Genomic DNA, 19,639 nt, shown 5'->3' on the forward strand with positions numbered 1-19,639 from the left:
GTCAAGTCCTGAAACAATATCTGTTTTTAAAAAAAAAGTAAGGACTAACAATCACATAGAAAGGTATCAAGAACGTTACATGAATACATGGGCAGTCACCCACAAATAGAAGAATTTATTAGTGGGTATATTTTTTAAATTTCTATGTACTTTATCTATTTTTACACCATCTTTATTTTTATATTTTCCAGAAAATTTAATCGAATTGATGCAGATTTACCTCATTGAGATAAACACCACTTCACTGTCAAAGAAGTCAGCTAATGCCAAAAAATTCAATAATTGGCTGACTGATGCAGAAAATAATTTTGAAGATCATAAATTTATGGAATTTCTAAATTATTCTATTTATAGAAATTTAGATTTAAATGCTAAAATTAAAAAATTAATCAAAGAAATAGGTATTGACAAAATTATTATTTATTTATTCTTATTACATTCAATCACAGAATTTTTATATTCATTCTTCCTTTACATTTCAGATTTCAAAAATACTAATATTACACTTAAGAGAAATATTATAACAGATATTGGTAGATCTGCAACTGTGCATATTAAGCAATCGTTGTGAAAATAACGTTTATTTAATAAATGATTTCATTTTCCGTACTTACGAATTGTACTTTACTGTTAATAATCTAATTGAGTTAAAAATAATATATCCTCAGATTTTTATCCTTCAACTGAACAGGAAGAATCATAACTTATTGCTAAAATATTTACTAAACTTCATTTTTATTTGCATTTTGCTTAAAAATCTTGCTAATTATAAATATGTACTATCATTCATTTTCTAAATTTTTGATGTAAAGTTAACTGTGTACGAACCTTTATATACTCCAGTCATATTCATCCGATCATGTAGATGGTTGCACGCACCATTGAACATTTTTCGGACATATTCTACCCTACCGTATGAACGAAGCTGAAACTAGCAGCCATGTGCTCAGATCCAGGGCCGAATCGATAGAGGGGCCCCGGATCAACTGCTATAAAGAATACTCGAATCTTGGCACGAAAAATGGTAGGGATCTTCTAGATAGCATGCCGAAGAATATTGTATGTTAAATGTTTGGTATCAATTCGTGAATATATGGTGTTACGCGGCAAAAATCCTGGCGATAAAACTTGCCGCGTAGAGCAAAATACGAGATACTCTATAAACGGTATTTGGGGACGATATGATACAGTCAAAAACTAATACGCGATTATCTATACGTCCCTCTTCGAAGGCTCTAAAACTAGAACTCTATGAACGATAGGTTGGGCGCCAGGTCCATGTAGACCAGTTATCTCTATTATGTTATTTTCCACGAAAATTACTTATTCGATACAGTAAAGTTTTCCCCAAACTGCGGGGTTAGCTCAGTCCCTAACTGGATAATGGAGAGGGGTCAAGTTAGGAGAGGTTTGCGCTACAGATGATAAGAGAATCATTAACCCACTGGGTAAAATCCGAATAAAGGAAAAAGGCACGATTTATTCAAGAAAATTCTGAGGTTTATTAACAAAATACGCTATTTTACAATGATCGATAACACCTCCGATTCAAATCATAAGAACTAAAAGTCGAAATTCGTTAATAGATTGGCCCGCCACATTCTATTCAATTTATGATAATTCATTAAGGGATAATAAGTCTCAACTCTTTACGAAGACCTACAAGCGAAATGCTATTAAAACATCAATTATGTCCCGCTAATACAAGATAATGTAAGGTGGAGGTACATCAGGAAGATACAATAAGCTTTAAAGGAAAGGTGGTGAATATTGCCTATGATCACGGCCAATCACCTATACCGTCAATTACTCATCACGTAGATCGGTTCAAACAAAACTTTACAAATCTCACACGCCTCAAAAGCGGAGAACATGTTCCTCAAACGGAGAGTGAGCTGGAGACGGAATTGATGTCCAGTGACACTCAATCTTGGACTATCAATCCGTTAGACGACACAAAACTCGGGTAGTTTCCTTCCGGTAAGACTCTATAAATAAATCGACAACTATGTCGAGCCTACGACAGGTAGGCCTCGACGTGCGACACCGCCAACGATAATTAACTACAAGAAGAAATAATTAGTTTCTCCCCAGCTTACTTCCCGATACTCTACTTTGAATTTTACGCCAACGATTCGTCTTCTAATTCAAGGCCATGATCACACGCAAGCAAGAATTAACGAATTTTCGGCACATTACAATAAATGACTCGATATAAATGGGCCAATAAGTTATATTGCTTTACCACGAAAATTAATTCGTGACAATTATATTTCGTAATTTTATTATTTTTACTTCAATGTATTGATTTTTTAAGAAGTTTATTAAAATATGATTAATTATTTCAAGTTATTACAACTCCTTTTTCTTAACTTTTTTAAGATCAACTTGAAGACAAGCTTCACAAACTCGTAATGTTATATTTCACCTAGGCAACCAAAAACATCTATATTCAATTCGTATAGAATAAACGCGCCTTTAAACAATTAAGGCGCGTTCAATAAATAAATTAGGCAATTACTGGCATGGTCGACCCGAGGGAGGTACTCACCGATCCGCTCAATTTTCTATATTCTTCACCTCAAACTCTTCCTCTCGAATACGGTAGTTTTCCCCAGGACAACGTTGGTCCGGTAGATTCGACTATGCCCCTGGAAGCGGTCACAGGTCAGGTTCGGGAAGCTCCAGATTCACGTCGGACTCTAACTAGTGCCAAATTTCGACTCTCGTCGCGGTACAGTCATCTCGGTACCTCTCGATCATCCCCACCTAGTCATTAATAGGTTCGGATGTCGATCGGATTACCGAAGATTCACGAGGATCCGCGGTATCAGGCGATCCTCTTCTCTAGCTCTTTTCTCTTCTTTCTTTCGCCCGGAATCAGCTTTGTCCGGGACGACTCTAAATATTTTCGTCGGCGGTAGCGGTAACTTTAGGCTGAAGCTGCCCAAGAGTTAATCCTCGATATGTGTTCCCAAGGAGTAAGAGTAAGCGAGAACTAGCCCGTCCTGAAGTAGTTATTCCTCCTAGGGAAAGAATTCCAACTCCCCCTAGTATAGTCAGTACGGCGTGATGACTCCTAGAGCTCCTCTTCAGTCCCTGTCTAAGGGTGGGGGGGGGGGTGGAGGGTAGTCAATCCTTATTCGTTCAGGAAGTTCGAGAGTAAAGCTGCGGGGTCCATCTCGGGCGATCCGGTTGGTGGGGTAGAAGAGCGGAGAGGCCGGACCCCCGCTCGGATCGACCCGCCGTACAAGCGATTCCGAATGATAGAAGGAATAATGAGCGGAAAGAAGGCCAGAAAGCGCCGTAAATTATAAAATTAACTAGCACCGTTCGGTATCGGTATAAAAAAAATAAATGAAGGGAGAAATGAGACCTCTAACCTTTAGTGGTGACGGGGTTCCGCAGCGATCCTGGAGCCTCCCCTGACCTTGGCTTTAAAGTCTTAGTCTAGCACGTTCGTAGAACGGTAACAGAGGAAGCCACGAAGGTTCCGATTAATCATTATTTAAAATACAGACCCCATCGTGCGCAGACGAGAGGGCGAGGAGTTTCAATAATTACGCCTGTGGCGCCGCCAAGCCGCATAGATTTGGCCACGTCACAATGGTTATTAATTAATGAAAGACAGAAATTGTCAAATCTCCACTATAAACTATAAATTACTAAATAACATATATACAAGATATGAATCTTTTTGTCGTTTTAAGTTTTGTATGACTTTTAACAGTAATTTAAATCTTTTTAACATAAAAATGATATATTTCATATTAGTTATGTGAGCGAAGCACAGTACTCCAAAGTTGAATCAGACTCTAGAGGTATTGTTCTTGAGATCAGAATATTTTTTATATTTTTCCATTTTACACTTACATTACTATTTTCATCAAAAATTATACTCCGCAGTTTTTCCTTTATGAATCTATTGATTTTATTCATTTTTGACAGGAACAGATAAAGTGCAATTGCTCCCCGAATTTGGCACATATCTTTTTCGCCGAATGGATAATAATCACCTGCGCAAATTATGTAAGCCCAAATACACATGTGGACGCCACAATTACCGCTGATTTCGTCTTGTGCTATTTGCGACGGTATGTAACTCGGCACATTAGTTTTCCATTGAAGCCAGAGCATAGATCTACCTCTTTTATTGTTACCCTTAAAATGATTTCATTGAAATTACATAATGTTGAGAGGGTTCGAGGAGGAGGTATTCCATTTAGCGAATCGAGACACAGGAATATTTTGTGTTCAAAAATGACGATTAGTAATATCCAGTGACTTGAATGAAATATGGATATAAGCCATATGTCAAAACTGCAAGCCTCTGCCGCTAAAGCCCACTTGACGTATCCTTCAGTAATGTTACTGGCAATTAGATGGTGTGAGAAGAAAGTTTCAAAAATTAAAATTTTAGCATTACTTTTGTTTTCAGAATCATCTACCTTTGAAAAGAATGCGTTTACTACATTATCATCCAACCATTAATTGGGTAATAATGTCATGTAACTATTTTTATCAGGTATTATGTCATTAATAATGTTGGATAAGTTTGGAAAAATTTAAGGATATGTCGATTTATTATATAACAGATATGAAAAATATAAATTTGTTGATATTTTAAACAACATCCGCTAGGTGGCGCATGACCTATGCCTCTGTCGCTGGCAATTTTTCAATTGTTTATTATTATATTAAACCTGACACCAGCCTCGTGCCATTGCAGTTTTATACTGAAATTGTTTCCGATTGTTAAAGCGCTACATGTGACTTTATTAGTTGATGGCAATTTAGTATAATAGTGTGCAATTTTTGAAAAGTTTTAATTGAGCCGTAGAAAAATTTATTTCTTGGTCTTTCATTACTTTCTGTGATTAAGATGTTGATAACTGTAAGGTTAGTGATTGAAGCGATACAATCGCTTCATACAGCAGTTTCGCCTCATGACTTCTTGAAGTCATACAAAGCGCCAAATAATATTTGGATTGATGTTGGCAAAGTTTTTATGGGTAATACTGTTAATAAAAAAACTATATGCCAAATATGCTAAAAAACTTTATTTCTTTCATAAGAAAAATGAAAAAGCTATAAACGATGTATTAGAAAATATTATTGAATTTCAAGAGGATATAACTACTTCTTTAAAGACAGACGCAATTTCTTATCAAATTTCATTTGAACTTGACTGTTCTGAGAAATAATTAATGCAACCATCATCACTAGTACCAAAAGTAAATTTAACCCACAAAAAACAGACTTCGCCTGTAAAAAAAGGCGGCAAGTACATAAACCATTTAGCATAAATAATATAGTAAAATTATCCAATTAAAAAAAGTAGTGAAATCCAAATATTAGGCAAGTGTTTTTTTCACCTTAGCAAAAGTTAAATTTTTGAAAAAAAAAGGAACAACAAAGTTTACTTGCCGGGCCCGTAATGTCCATGCACAGTGGGAAATTGAATCGTGTGTGAGATTCAGCTATAGCGTAGTGCAGCAAATTTCATGTTAAAATACAGAGTGAAGTTAGCCGAACCACAGACGATTCTATTTATCACTGTGCATGGACATACGGGCCCGGCAAGTAACTTTGTTCCTTTTTTTTTTTTAAAAAGTTAACTTTTGCTAAGGTGAAAAAAACACTTGCCTAATATTTGGATTTCACTACTTTTTTTAATTGGATAATTTTACTATATTATTTATTCTAAATGGTTTATGCACTTGCCGCCTTTTTTTACAGGCGAAGTCTGTTTTTTGTGGGATTTCATAACGTTTTGTAAGAGTATAATATTTAAAAAATTAAATAATTCTTTTAATTTTTCTACAGAATTTAAAGAAAATTTCCACACTTCTCATTTTTTGAAACAGCAGCGCTTAACTAATAAAATAATATATATTAATATTGAAAAAATATCACAGTCAATACATTGAATTTATTGATATTAGTAATGCATTCTGCATAAATGAACTTCATAATTAATGCCCCGGCTACTTGTTTAATGTTTTCAGTTTCACTATAATAAAACTTTGATTAAATGTTTGATAATCAATAAACATACTTTCAACATATAAAAATAATTAAGTAAAATGTGTTTTAATTAATTTACATTTTCTGTTTATCAACATTTGACTTTTACTACCATCTGTACTTGCCAGACTTCACTAGTTCATCAACTACTTGAGTTGATACTGGGACAAGACTGGACAAGCAATTCGCAAAGCTTTAAATAAACTACAATCAAACATATAATTAAAGCTGACATTGTCGTTTTGCATACCACATTTCTTTTTAGCACCAATTACTGTCACATTTATGCTGCTAATTCTTGACAAAGGTATAACCTATCGGACAGTTGAAACTCACATCAGTTTAAAGAGAAGAAACAACTAAAAATGTATTTTGTTAATGATTTCAATACCTAGAAGTTTAGCATATGGTTTTCAAATACTTTAACAATTTCTTGCAATTACTATGCTCTTGATAATCACCGATGCACATAAATGTTGAAAGTATACTTCTCCTTGGCACAGTGTTGAAAATGAATCTTACTTCATCCAGTTAGCTCTATCATCAGCAATGACTCAATCCACATAGTTTCATCCTCAGTATGATATAACCCATCGGATAATTGAAATCCATATCAGTTTAAAGAAAAGAAACAGTTAAACATGTATTTTGTTAATGATTTCAATACCTGGAAGTTTAACATATGATTTTCAAATACCTTAACAATTTCTTGCAATTTATATATACTCTGGATAATCACCGATGCACATAAATGTTGACAGTATACTTCTTCTTGGCAGTGTTAAAAATATATAAATATTAATCTTACTTCATCTAGTCAGCTCTATCCTCAGCAACTCAATCCACGTAGTTTCATCCTCAGCAATCAAGAGACACGGTGTATATTATATTTTAATCTTTCACTCCACACAGCTCGACCCTTAGCAGTCAGATAATAAACACATCACTATTTAATCTGCAATAAAATCACACAAAGTACCAGAAAATATATTACATTTTATATCATAAAATTCATTGTTATACTTATCTAATCTGTTGATTCCATTATGTAATTAAAAATCCTTTTAATGAGTATAACCTCATCAAATTTAAATAAGAACAGCCTAATCATGTTTTTTCATTTATTTATTTCATAATTAGGTTCAAATTGTTTTAAGGTTAATACTGTCTATCTTGCAGCTTAACCTGATTTACCGTAATAAACGAAGTAAAATATATATCTAGGAGATACACACAGACACACTGTTTACGATTGTGTGCAACTATATTTACGTCTACGTCTACTGACGTCACTAAACCTACATTAAGCAGCCAACTTCAGCCCGAGTCATACACTCTGGCTGGAGAAGAAGAAGAAGAAGAAGAAGAAGAAGAAGAATATTATGAAGGAGAAGAATCTCAATTTTCGATATATATATAGCTAACTCAGTATGAGATCTCTGGATTGCATGAACCGTTTTTAATGTTCATGGTCTTAAATGAAAGCTTGTTCCAAACTAGTTTAAGGAAAGCTTTACTTAAATCATGACAGTGGATCATTCACGGAAATAAATCGATTTGAAAATTGAGGCGGCCAAACCTACTGTATAAGTTAACGGTAGTGCTCGGCGGTATAGACATGTTATTATCTACTTTTATATGTACTTGCCGTCGAGACACTACCGTTTCTCTTGATTAGTGATCCACGCTTCATATAGAAAATGGAAAGTCTTCTTTGGGGAAACTTAGGGAGCGAAGGTTTAATCTAAAAACCACAAAGCAAGAGAAGAAGTGTAAATATATTAAAAATGCATCCTCAGAACAGGAGGAGACTGAATAAACGGATAAAGAGGCCATTTTTTGCTGAAGAATTTTGGTTGAAAAAGAGGAAAAAAAAGGCAAACACCTTTTTCAAATGCTCAAAATTTCTGATACAAAATGTTCTCGAGATACTGAATTTTTCTCAAATGACGATACAGACAACAATTTGCTAAGCTGTAGTAAAGACAGAAAATGATAACACACCAAAAAACTTTAACTTATCATATCTGCTATATAATAAATCAACATATCCTAAAAATTTTCCAAACTTAACCAACAATATTAATGGCATAATACTTGATAAAAATAATTACATGACATTATTACCCAATAAATGGTTGGATGATAATGTAGTAAACGCATTCTTCTCATTGGTAGTTAATACTGAAAACAAAAGTAATGCTAAAATTTTAATTTTTGAAACTTTCTTCTCACACCATCTAATTGCCAGTAACATTATTGAAGGATACGTCAAATGGGCTTTAGCGGCAAAGGCTTGCAGTTTTGACATATGGCTTATACCCATATTTCATTCAAGTCACTGGATATTACTAATCGTCATTTTTGAACACAAAATATCCCTGTATCTCGATTCGCTACATGGATTACCTTCTCCTCGAACCCTCTTAATATTATGTAATTTCATTGTATTCATTTTTAAGGGTAATACTAAAAGAGGTAGATCTATGCACAGGCCTCAATGGAAAACTATTGTGCCGAGTGACATACCGTCTCAAATAACACAAGACAAAATCAGCGGTAATTGTGGCGTCCACATGTATATTTGGGCTTACATAATTTGCGCAGGTGATTATTATCCATTCGGCGAAAAAGATATGTGCCAAATTCGGGGAGCAATTGCACTTTATCTGTTCCTGTCAAAAATGAATAAAATCAATAGATTCATAAAGGAAAAACTGCGGAGTATAATTTTTGATGAAAATAGTAATGTAAGTGTAAAATGGAAAAATATAAAAAATATTCTGATCTCAAGAACAATACCTCTAGAGTCTGATTCAACTTTGGAGTACTGTGCTTCGCTCACATAACTAATATGAAATATATCATTTTTATGTTAAAAAGATTTAAATTACTGTTAAAAGTCATAAAAAACTTAAAAAGCCCAAAAAAATCATATCTTGTATATATGTTATTTAGTTATTTATAGTTTATAGTGGAGATTTGATAATTTCCGTCCTTCATTAATTAATAACCATATATTCACGAATTGGTACCAAACATTTAACATACAATATTCTTCGGCATGCTATCTAGAAGATCCCTACCAAGTTTCATGCCGAGATTCCCGTATCTTCAATAGCAGCTGGGACTTTGAAACTGAAAATCGTCAACTCTTTCCCTTAAACAATTTGTACCAATTTTTTGGGGAGAGAGTACCAAAAATTTGATACATATTATTCTTTGGCATGCTATTTAGAAGATCCCTATCATGTTTCATGCCGAGATTCGATTATTCTTTATAGCAGTTGATCCGAAGCTCCTCTATCGATTGTGCCATGGATCTGAGCGCGTGGCTGCTATAGCTCTGGCTACTAGTTTCAGCTTCGTTTTTACCGATGATAACGCATAGTAATATATTAGAAATCGACAGGCGTATTATCTATTTTGTAATATTAGGAACGTTCATCTTCTCCCTTTTATTCATAGCCTAAAAACACTAATAAGACTCGCTTACTAATATCTCTGTTAGTAGTAGATTGCATTGCAGCAGTGCGATTATGATTTGCTTTTAGCTGAAATGGAAAGATTTTGAAATAACAATGGCTCTACCATCCCCTTCCTCATGAATCAACAAAACTATGCATATTTTGTTATCATAATCTGAACTCTAGAGACTGAAAAAATTGGATAAGACTGTACGAATGTATGAATCTTAGCGTGCTTTCCCGTTTGCTGGTATGTTCCTTCAATTGTTTTGATCAACACATAGAAATTCACAATAAAGCACACTGAGATTGGTATACCTGTACTCTATTATTCAAATATCTCAGTTTCGAGAGGTCCAATTATGTTTAAAAGCGCAGTTTCATTGAATCATGAAAAAAGGGGCTACAGCCATAGATTTTTCAAAAACTTCTCTTTTCAGCTAAAAATAAAACGTAATTGCACTGTAGCGTTGCAGTCTCATACCATCAGAAATATTAGTAAATAAAATTTATTTGTGTATTACGGCTGGGAATAGTCAGTAAAATATAGAGGTTCCTAATATAATGAAATAAATCATGCGCCTGGCCTTGTCTAATATATTACTATGCGTTCGCGTCGGTTAAACTGATTTAATACTCTTTTTCATTTAGCCGAATTGGTTTTAGCCATAAATCTTCAACCATATTAACAATATCAGTTGGTTTTTGTGCTCGAATTACTACACACTGGCCCATAGCCGTAAAGGTTTACTTTTTTAATAAATATAATGATTTGTATCACAAAGTAAAATTGAATTCTGGCTATTTTATATTTTTCTGATTTTTAAAAAACGGACTTTTTGTTGTTATAAAATGGATCTCAACCGATAAGTTTAGTCCTTAAAAAAAAGTTAATATTCCTAAAATTTTAAAAGAAAATTGGAAACTAAAATATACAACCTCAATGGATCCCCTTAAGCTATACGTAAAGTTTTGTCAAGATCCACTTTTATTTTCAAGATGAAGGTACTCCCTTAAAGAACTTTACGAATTATTTAATATTCGTTATTCTGATTACCGAGTTGGGTTTTCTAAATTTGCTTCTCTACGCTCAAATCAATATGTACTGGCAGGATCAAGTGGGACACATTCCATTTGTGTGTGCTCGATACATAAAAATGTGAAGCTGATGATTTCCGCAAGTATTATACAGAATGTATGTTTTTGTTTAAAATATTTACGCTCAGTTTTTGTCGGTTGTAATTTAGTAGATTTAACTAAAGAACTATCTACACCTTTAAAACAATACAGTGATTGCATTCACCTTATCATCTGTGTAAACTCATCATCAAACTGTTATTTTGAAGATTATAAAGATTGTCCAGGTTTTCAAATTTTGAAAGATTTTATGTTAAAAATGTTTAATGAAAATGATATTGATAATATAACATATAAGTATTGAATTTCTAATCCATGAACAAACTTAAAAACATTAAAAAAAATCTTCAGAAGATTTCATAGACAATTTTTGTAATAATATTAAAAATCTTTTACCAAATGCATTCATATCTAAAGAACAAGACGATGCTGAAGCTGGCGGCCGATTGCTAGCGGCCGATGCGGGCATTTTTGTCAACACTGTACACTTACTATGTTATGCGCCGCGTAAGTAGAAAACGTGAATTCTCGCTAGCGCGCCGTATGTACAGTCAGACACACTCTACGTGTCCCTGCACGATTTGAGCGACTTAATAACGTTCAATATTATGTAAAGCAGACACACAATAAAAATAAAAAAATATGCATCTTCTTTCTTATTTGATAACGAAGAGATCCATATAAGTTAAAAAGTCGCACGGCCACCGGAAATGGCTGAAAAATTAAAGCATCTTAGTTTTCATAGAATTTTCGTTATATCAACTTATATTTGACTGTCTGGTGCATAGTAGGCAATTTTTCTTGCCATTCAAAAAATATGCATCTTCTTCTTTATTTGATAACGAAGAGATCTATATATGTTAAAAAGTGGCACGACCAACAGAAGTAGTTGAAAAAAATAGAGAAGGTTGGATTTCGTAGCATTTACCCTGCTTTAACCTATATCTGACTGTCTGCTGCATAATAGGCAATTTCTCTCCCCATTCAAAAAATATGCATCTTCTTCCTTATTTGATATCGAAGAGATCCATATATGTGAAAAAGTGGAACCGCCCAAGGAACTTGCCGAAAAAAATTATAGAAACTTAGAATGCGCGACCTTTATTCAGATTTCTCTACGTTTTGACTAAACTTTACTCCGCTGCTAGCCACAGGAGATTCCTCAGCCAATTTAAACCTTATGCATCTTCTTCCTTATTTCATAACGAAGAGATCCATATGGTTTAAAAAGTGGAACCGGCTAGGGAAACAGTTTAAAAAAAATTATAGTAGCTAGGATTTCGCTGCGAATTTTGTCTCCTCTTCGTGGGCAAGCTGAAACTGGCGCCCGAAACTAGCGGACGATAACTTTGTTTTTTCACAAACTGTACCCTGAATTTCCTCATTCCCCACGCGCAGCTCAATTGTTAAACTAATACATAAGCGAATAATAGTCATATATTTTTAAGTAGAAACAGATAATACGAATCAGACAAATGGAAACACAATTTCGCGTTTCCCTCCTTTAGACCAGTGCTGCCTGGTGATGGACACATAGAAATTTCTTGAAAAAATTCAGGAACTTTCTCTTTTGTTGTCCATTCATAATAAGATCATTTCCAGAGCGGCACGCAAAAATACAGACTTACGCATTTTCTATCTCCTCTCACAGATCTTGTGCCGCTCTGGAAATGCTTTCATATTGTTTGGGCATTAATTGCGAACGTTCATGAATTTTTTCAAAATTTTTCTGTGTCCATCACTAGACAGCACTGGATTAAAGGAGGGAAAACACGAAAATACAGACTTTCGGATTTTCTAACTCCACTGTAAGGTTATTCCCGTCAGTGTGAGGGGCCACTCACACTACGGGGTTTCCCATTACCTTCGCCCGTCCTTTTCTATCGGTATCAGGGCGCCAGTTGGTCAGTTGGGTGGCCAACAACCCTACGTTATCAATTGGGTCCTTCGACCCCATTCTCTATGCATCTTATACAGCCCTGCGGCCATGCACATGGACGGTAGCGGTAGCCAGGGTCGCTCAGTATGCTAGGTCGTGGAGAGAGGGGAGGGTTCCTTACGGAAGTCCGAGCCTCGCAGACCTACCTGCTGAGGGGCATACATTTATCCCTCACCACCCACACACACAGGTGGTGGTGAGGAGTGCGGGAACATGCGGTATCATTTGCCAAGCATAGAGCCTGCCAGGGGCGGACCACCATGGAGGCAATGTTCGCGGCCCGTCCAGCCATATCGCAAGCCTATCGGATTACGGAGGGCACTGGGACACATTCCAACGGGCTAACTACGCCCCTGCACAACCCACTATGCATTGGCCGGTATCCAGTCGTGACGTACGTGCAGGCTGGCCTATAGCACACGCCTCACGTACGCTAACCGACCCATGGCTGTCTGAGTGCCGCGTCACGCGCTCACCAGCACGCACGGACACATCAGCACAGTCTCATGGTCGCGTTCCGACTGCCTGTTATGGCAGTCTGCGCACGACATTCGCGCAGCCTGCTTGACGCGCGTAACCAGCGTTCAAGCCAGACTCGATGTTCTATTTCCCCTCCTCGTGGGGACTTATAGACACTGTCATTCTTTTAGGACTCCCCGAGGCCGCTTCTCCTTATCTCAGGTTGCCTGGGTTGGTTGGCATGGCCCTGCCTTACTCCCCAGAACAACCTGGACATCGTTTCCTGGAGCGCCGGTCTTTTCATCCGGGCCTCTGCCTGTCAACGGGGTCTATCCTTGACGTTAGCTATAATCCACCCGTGAGCCTATCTCACGAGTCGGTAACGTAGGGATTAATAATATTCACTGTTCGGTAGCTTTTATACTTTTTATTCGGTATCTCGCATACGTAACGGGGAACTTCGTTACACCACTCACAGATCTTGTGCCGCTCTGGAAATGCGGTCATATTGATTGGGCATTAATTGCGAACGTTCACGAATTTTTTCAAAATTTTTCTGTGTCCATCACTAGGCAACACTGGCCTAAAGGAGAGAAAACGCGAAATTGCGTTTTCATTTGTCTGATTCGTATTATCTGTTTCTACTTAAAAATATATGACTATTATTCGCTTATGTATTAGTTTAACAATTTAACTGCTCTGGGGGAATGAGAAAATTCATGGTACAGTTTGGGAAAAAGCAAAGTCATCGGCTGCTAGTTTCGGCCGCAAATTTCAACTTGCCTTTACTAACATGTCAGAAGGTACTATTCTGATTTGCCGTTCTGTACCTCATTAATATAAATCTGCTTTGAACCGTAAAACCTTTTGTTGAATAATATTTTATTAGAACATCAGATTATAAGTTAATCGAGTAGACTGATTAAAACGATCCTGTCGGTATATATTTAGAAGCGATAATAAATTACATTAATAAATTTGGCATACAATTTTCAAGTGAATTTCCTTGCTATTAAATATAAATGTAGCAAATAACACAAACCTTTTAATTTCAGGTGGATATAGAAATCAATGGAGAACCAAGACAAATTCATATGAAACTAGGCGATTCTGGGGAAGCTTTTTTCGTTGAAGAAGTTATATCAAATGGATTTCCTTCAGATACAGATATTCCGCCACATTTAGCTTGCTCACCAATACCAAATGATAATTGCTTTTCTCCATTAACGGGATTTAATGTATTGTCAAATTTACCTACGGAGCGAAGAGAAAAGCTTCTTGAAGACTCTGTAATTTCTATTGAACGTGAAAAATGGGAGCAAATGTCTAATTTACCACCAGATCAACGTGAACAATTTTTAATAGAACAATTTTCCGACTTACCAGTTGAGCATCGTGAAAAGTGGTTACAAATTGCATCTTTATCAGCTGAGGAAAGAGATGAAATGTTTAAAAAAAAATTTGGAACAATATCTACATTACAAAAACAAAAGATGATTCTAGAGCAGTATTCTGCTCTTAAAATTGAAGATAAAGAGCGATTATTTAAAGATAATTTTCCAGAATTACCTCCTGACCAAAGACAAAAATTTGAAAAAGCTCTGTTAAGTAATTGGAAAATAGGAGATGATGAATGGATTGAAATGCACGATTCTCAAAATGAGGAAGAAATTTTTAATATGGAAGGCATTAACGAAGACGAGTCTCATCTTAATATGTTAATTCCAACGTCTTCGGGAAGTTTTTCTACAACTGAAGGCCTACATAAAATCAGTGCTGTTGGAGATGATTTCAGAACAATGGTAAATGATTTACAAAGTGTTGGTAAAGAAAAATCTAGCGACGAATCAAATACCTCAGAAATCAAACAAAATACTAAAGATGAGATGTTAGAAGAAATGAAAAATATTAATTCGTCCAAAAAAAGGAGAAAGAGAAGAAGTGTATTGAAGAAAAAAGGCTCTCAAAGAAAAACAAGTAATGTTAGCTGTATTCCACCTGAATTTAATGAAAGCGCAGCTGCTGCAGCAGATCATTTTGTAAGTAATAGAATATAACTTGAAGGGTATCTTTAATGACTTCAAACGGAAAGGCATCACTAATGTTTTTAGCAATGATAGTTCGTAATATTTCAGATTTAATGTATCAAATTTTTTCAAAGAATTTATCGAAAACTCAAAAGAAGTACTTTATTAAACCTTCGGGTGCTTTGTGGGTGTTTACCACCTAATTACCATTGTGCGCACTGGTACTATGAAAAATTATGGTTCTAAAGTAAACGGTTAAAGGTTCGTTTAGTATGTTTAAAAAAAAATATACTATGTTGTTGGAATTGTGCATCAATTTAAATGCCTATACCTAATTTGTTTGTATATAATTTAAACAAATGTGTCCTTTAAAGTTTACTTTGACGAAGTCTTTTTCTTGAGATAAGCAAGAAATTCGAGAAATCCAAACTCATTAATTTGAAATTGCAAAAATGACGTCTAAAAATTTTATTTGTAGATCTACACAATTTCAATTCTGACATTAGTCCCCATTAATTTTGATCATTTTGTCCTAATTCTAAAAGTATTCATTATATTTTCAAATTTTTCGGCAAACCATTAAGTTTTTAACTGAAGCGCATGTTTATGGACTAGAATATGTTGAATAATAAAAATTGGTCTGTCTATTTTAAATGAAAACTATCTTGAATATGCAATAGCTTAGTCTCCCGCTTTTTGAATTATTTTCTAAGTGTGTTCATAATTATTCCATACACAAATCCTTAGTTTCGTAATAGTAAAACAAAAGATTTAACAAATGAAAAATAACACATTTTTGCATTAACCCCTTCTGTCTCCTTACACTTTTGGAAATATATCATTTTTATCAATGTTCCAAACAATAATTTCGAAAGAATTCTCTTTCAAGTTATATAAAAAGCAACAATAAATCCATTAACCATTCATTTTTTGAAGAATTGCTTTTGGCAATTGTTCTTGCGGTTCTAAATATTGCTTCAGAAAATTATTTAAAAATAATACCTAATTTAAAAATAATACCTAATTTCTAAGATACAATAGAATTAGATTATCACTAGGTGCTCATTTTTATTCTTTTACTTATTATTTTTTTCGTGTACGGTGCTAGTCTCAAGACTCTCACTTTGGATCTAGCTTTAATGCTATAACGGTATTTCCGTTTTCATAAGAGGCCACTTACGTATAGCTTCTCCTATCACTTTCGACCATCTTTTCTTCCGTTAACTAGGGTGCCAGTTGATCAATTGAGTGGTTGAGCAATCGTCGATATTATTCGAGTGACTATCGACCTTCAATCATACCCTCATAACAAAGAATATTCAATGCATATACTTTTTACATAATACATATAAGAAAAATATACTGTATATGCATATCCCACAAAAAACAAGCTTCGCTTGTAAAAAAAGGACGGCAAGTACATAAGTTGTATCTAGCATGATTAATATATAGTAATATAAAATATTTTAATTAAAAAAAAAAATAGTGAAGTCTAAATGTTAGGCAAATATAAATTTTTACCATGGCGAACATTGAAATTTGGAAAAAAGTAAATAGTAATACAAAAATTACTTGCCGGGCCCGTTGTATGCAATCATATTAAATAGCAACATTTTTAACTTACGAGAAGCAACACTTATATTGCAAGATAGCGACTTACACATGAATATTATGGGCCTGGCAAGTAATTTTTGTATTACTATTTACTTTTTTCCAAATTTCAATGTTCGACATAGTAAAAATTTATACTTGCCTAACATTTGAATTTCACTATTTTTTTTTAATTAAAATATTTTATATTACTATATATTAATCATGCTAGATACGACTTATGTACTTGCCGTCCTTTTTTTACAAGCGAAGCTTGTTTTTTGTGGGATCTTATAACGTTTTGTAAGAATATAGGAATTAAAACTAAACGATTATTTTAACTAATTCAATCTAACAAAACATTTTGCAATGTCCTCATCGTTCCATAATATAAAGCTTCAATTTAAAATATTAATTTATTAGTCTATTAAATAAAATACAAAATATTACAATAATGAATTCTTATCATAATTACCCATTTTAAGGGTTTTAACATAGTATTCAATGACTGTTTGAATTATATTTCCAACATTTTATATCCAAAATCACCTTAGAGCATTTCGCTTTCAAGAATTTGCTTCTAATTTTACCTCTAAATCCACCTTTTTCTTAAGTGTCACTCCCACTATCAACTTTGTATTATGGCTCTTTCTCTGGTAAACTGGTGCCATTTATATATTCTTTTGATTAATATAAAATGTAAAATATATACCAGGTAATGCAATGGAAGTCTATGTTTTTTAGGTATAGTGCTTTCAGTTTCTTGAAGTTACACACTGTATGCTCTATTACATGTGAAATATTGAAATCATGAATTCCTTTCATATTTACATATCTACGAGCTTTTATTATAATTTTCATCAACTATATGAGTTCTAAATCCAAAATTGTATGACCAAAATCACCTGCAAGTCCTTCACTCTCAAGGTTTTTCTTAGGAATTGATTCATTAATTTTCCATCATTTTCATAGCGGTCACTCTGAATATCAATTTTGCATTATGGCACTTTCTCCATCCGACTAGTGCCATTTATATTTTATTTTTATTAATATAAACTAGGAAATACACCAAATAATACAATGTAAGTCTCTCTTCTTAGATGTACAGCTTTCAGTTTTCTAAATTTATTCACTGTATACCCTATCACATGTAAATGATTGAAATCATGAATTATTTTCATATTTACACATCTACATGATTTTATTATAATTTTCATAAACTATAATATTTATATTTCTAAAATTGTATACCCAAAATCACCTACAAGCCCTTCACTTTCAAGGATTTGCTTAGAAATTCATTCCTTTTTCTTAACTGTTACTCCCAATATCAACTATGAATCAGGGCTCTTTTTCAAGCAAACTAGTGCCATTTGTATTTTCTTTTCATTGATATAAACTAGAAAATACATAAATTAATACAATGGAAGCCTCTCTTTTTTAGATATACTGCTTTCATTTTCCCAAATTTATTCACTGTATTTTCTGTCGCATGGAAAATATTAAAATGGTGACTTCTTTTCATTGTTTCACTTCTATATAGATGATGTTATCATTATATTTATTATTTAATTGACTTATATATTTCAAAGAGTTTATGCCCAAAACCACCTGCAAGCCTTTCACTATCAAGAATTGGCCTCCAAATTTGTTAAATTTTCCACCTTTTCCTTAGATTTAACTATCAACATTAACTTTGCTTTATGGCTCTTTCTATGGCAAACTGATATTATTTCTGAGTTCTTTCTATAGTTAATATTACAGTTCAAGCCTGCATAATGTGACACAATAAACACTTTATTATAATTCAATCTGAAATAAAATCTCATTAAGTACCAAAACAAAATTTTACATATTATATTACAAAATTCAATGTTATACTTATAAGAAATTAAATTTGGATAATTTTTTTGGAGATAATAATTTCTTTCTACTCTGTTTAGGGAACCGTAGATAATTATTTGGTTTTAATACTCTTTTGATATTATAATTGAATATTAAATAATGATTAGTTAATATTTATCTACTTTTCTTTAATCGTAGTAATAAGAAAGTTTTATTGTCTCCTGGACAATTGTTTGTATATATGATATAACCTATCGGACAGTTAAATTCCACTTCAGTTTAAAGAAAGAAGAAGTTAAACATGCATTTTGTTAATGATTTCAATACCTGGAAGTTTAGCGTATGGTTTTCAAATACCTTAACAAATTCTTGCAATTAATATGCTCTTGATAATCACTGTTGCATATAAATGTTGAAAGTATACATCTTCGCACAGTGCTGAAAATATTTAAATATTAATCTTACTTCATCCAGTCAACTCTATCCTCAACAATGAAAATAGAAATGTTCTATCTTCATTTATCTGAAAAAGAAATTTCACAAAGTACCACAAAGTATACTAACATCCTGTGTTGTAAAATATAATGTTATCCTTATCTAATAATTGTCGACTTTTTATGTCATTATTATTCGAATTTATATTTCATTTTAAAAATTGAACACATTCACTAACATAACAAAGAACATTCTCACTGCATTAAATATACATAACCTTACATTACTATTGACAGTTAACAAGTCGCGGGATTATTTATATCAATTACATCGATTTATTTACCAGTTCAAAACTATAGTTTCGTCGTTGAGTATAGTTCGTTGGAAGCGATGTGAAAATGATGTCACTTTCCTTAGCGGCCAACTTCAGCCCGAGACATACATTCTGGATGGAGAAGAAGATGACGGAAAGAAATGAAATTTTTCGTTATATAGTATACATCTAACAGAGTATGAGATCTCTCGATTGCGTGGACCGATTTTAATGTTCATAGGCTCAAATGAAAGCTTGTTCCAAACCATTTCAAGGAAAGCTTTACTTAAATCATGGCAATGTATCATTCACGGAGAAAAATCAATTTAAAAATTGAGACGGCCAAACTTAGTGTATAAGATACAGTAGTGCCTCGACGGCGGTACAGACATGTCTATAC

At 33.8% G+C, this 19,639-nt stretch overlaps 1 protein-coding gene across 6 annotated transcripts in view; it reads left to right on the top strand.

Annotated features, from left to right (window-relative positions):
- Positions 1 to 19,639, top strand: part of Lpin (phosphatidate phosphatase LPIN) — a 290,109-nt gene that overhangs the window by 77,244 nt on the left and 193,226 nt on the right. For all 6 annotated transcript variants that reach the window (XM_066740441.1, XM_066740440.1, XM_066740444.1 and 3 more), the window contains exon 3: positions 14,085 to 15,068. In XM_066740441.1, coding sequence (XP_066596538.1) covers positions 14,085 to 15,068 — 984 coding nt within the window. The remainder of the gene's footprint in view (positions 1 to 14,084; positions 15,069 to 19,639) is intronic.

This window comes from Prorops nasuta, unplaced genomic scaffold, assembly GCF_024137725.1.
Source record: "Prorops nasuta isolate Cenicafe-Biocafe unplaced genomic scaffold, Cenicafe_Pnas_1.2 PNAS00023, whole genome shotgun sequence".
Lineage (NCBI taxonomy): Eukaryota > Metazoa > Arthropoda > Insecta > Hymenoptera > Bethylidae > Prorops > Prorops nasuta.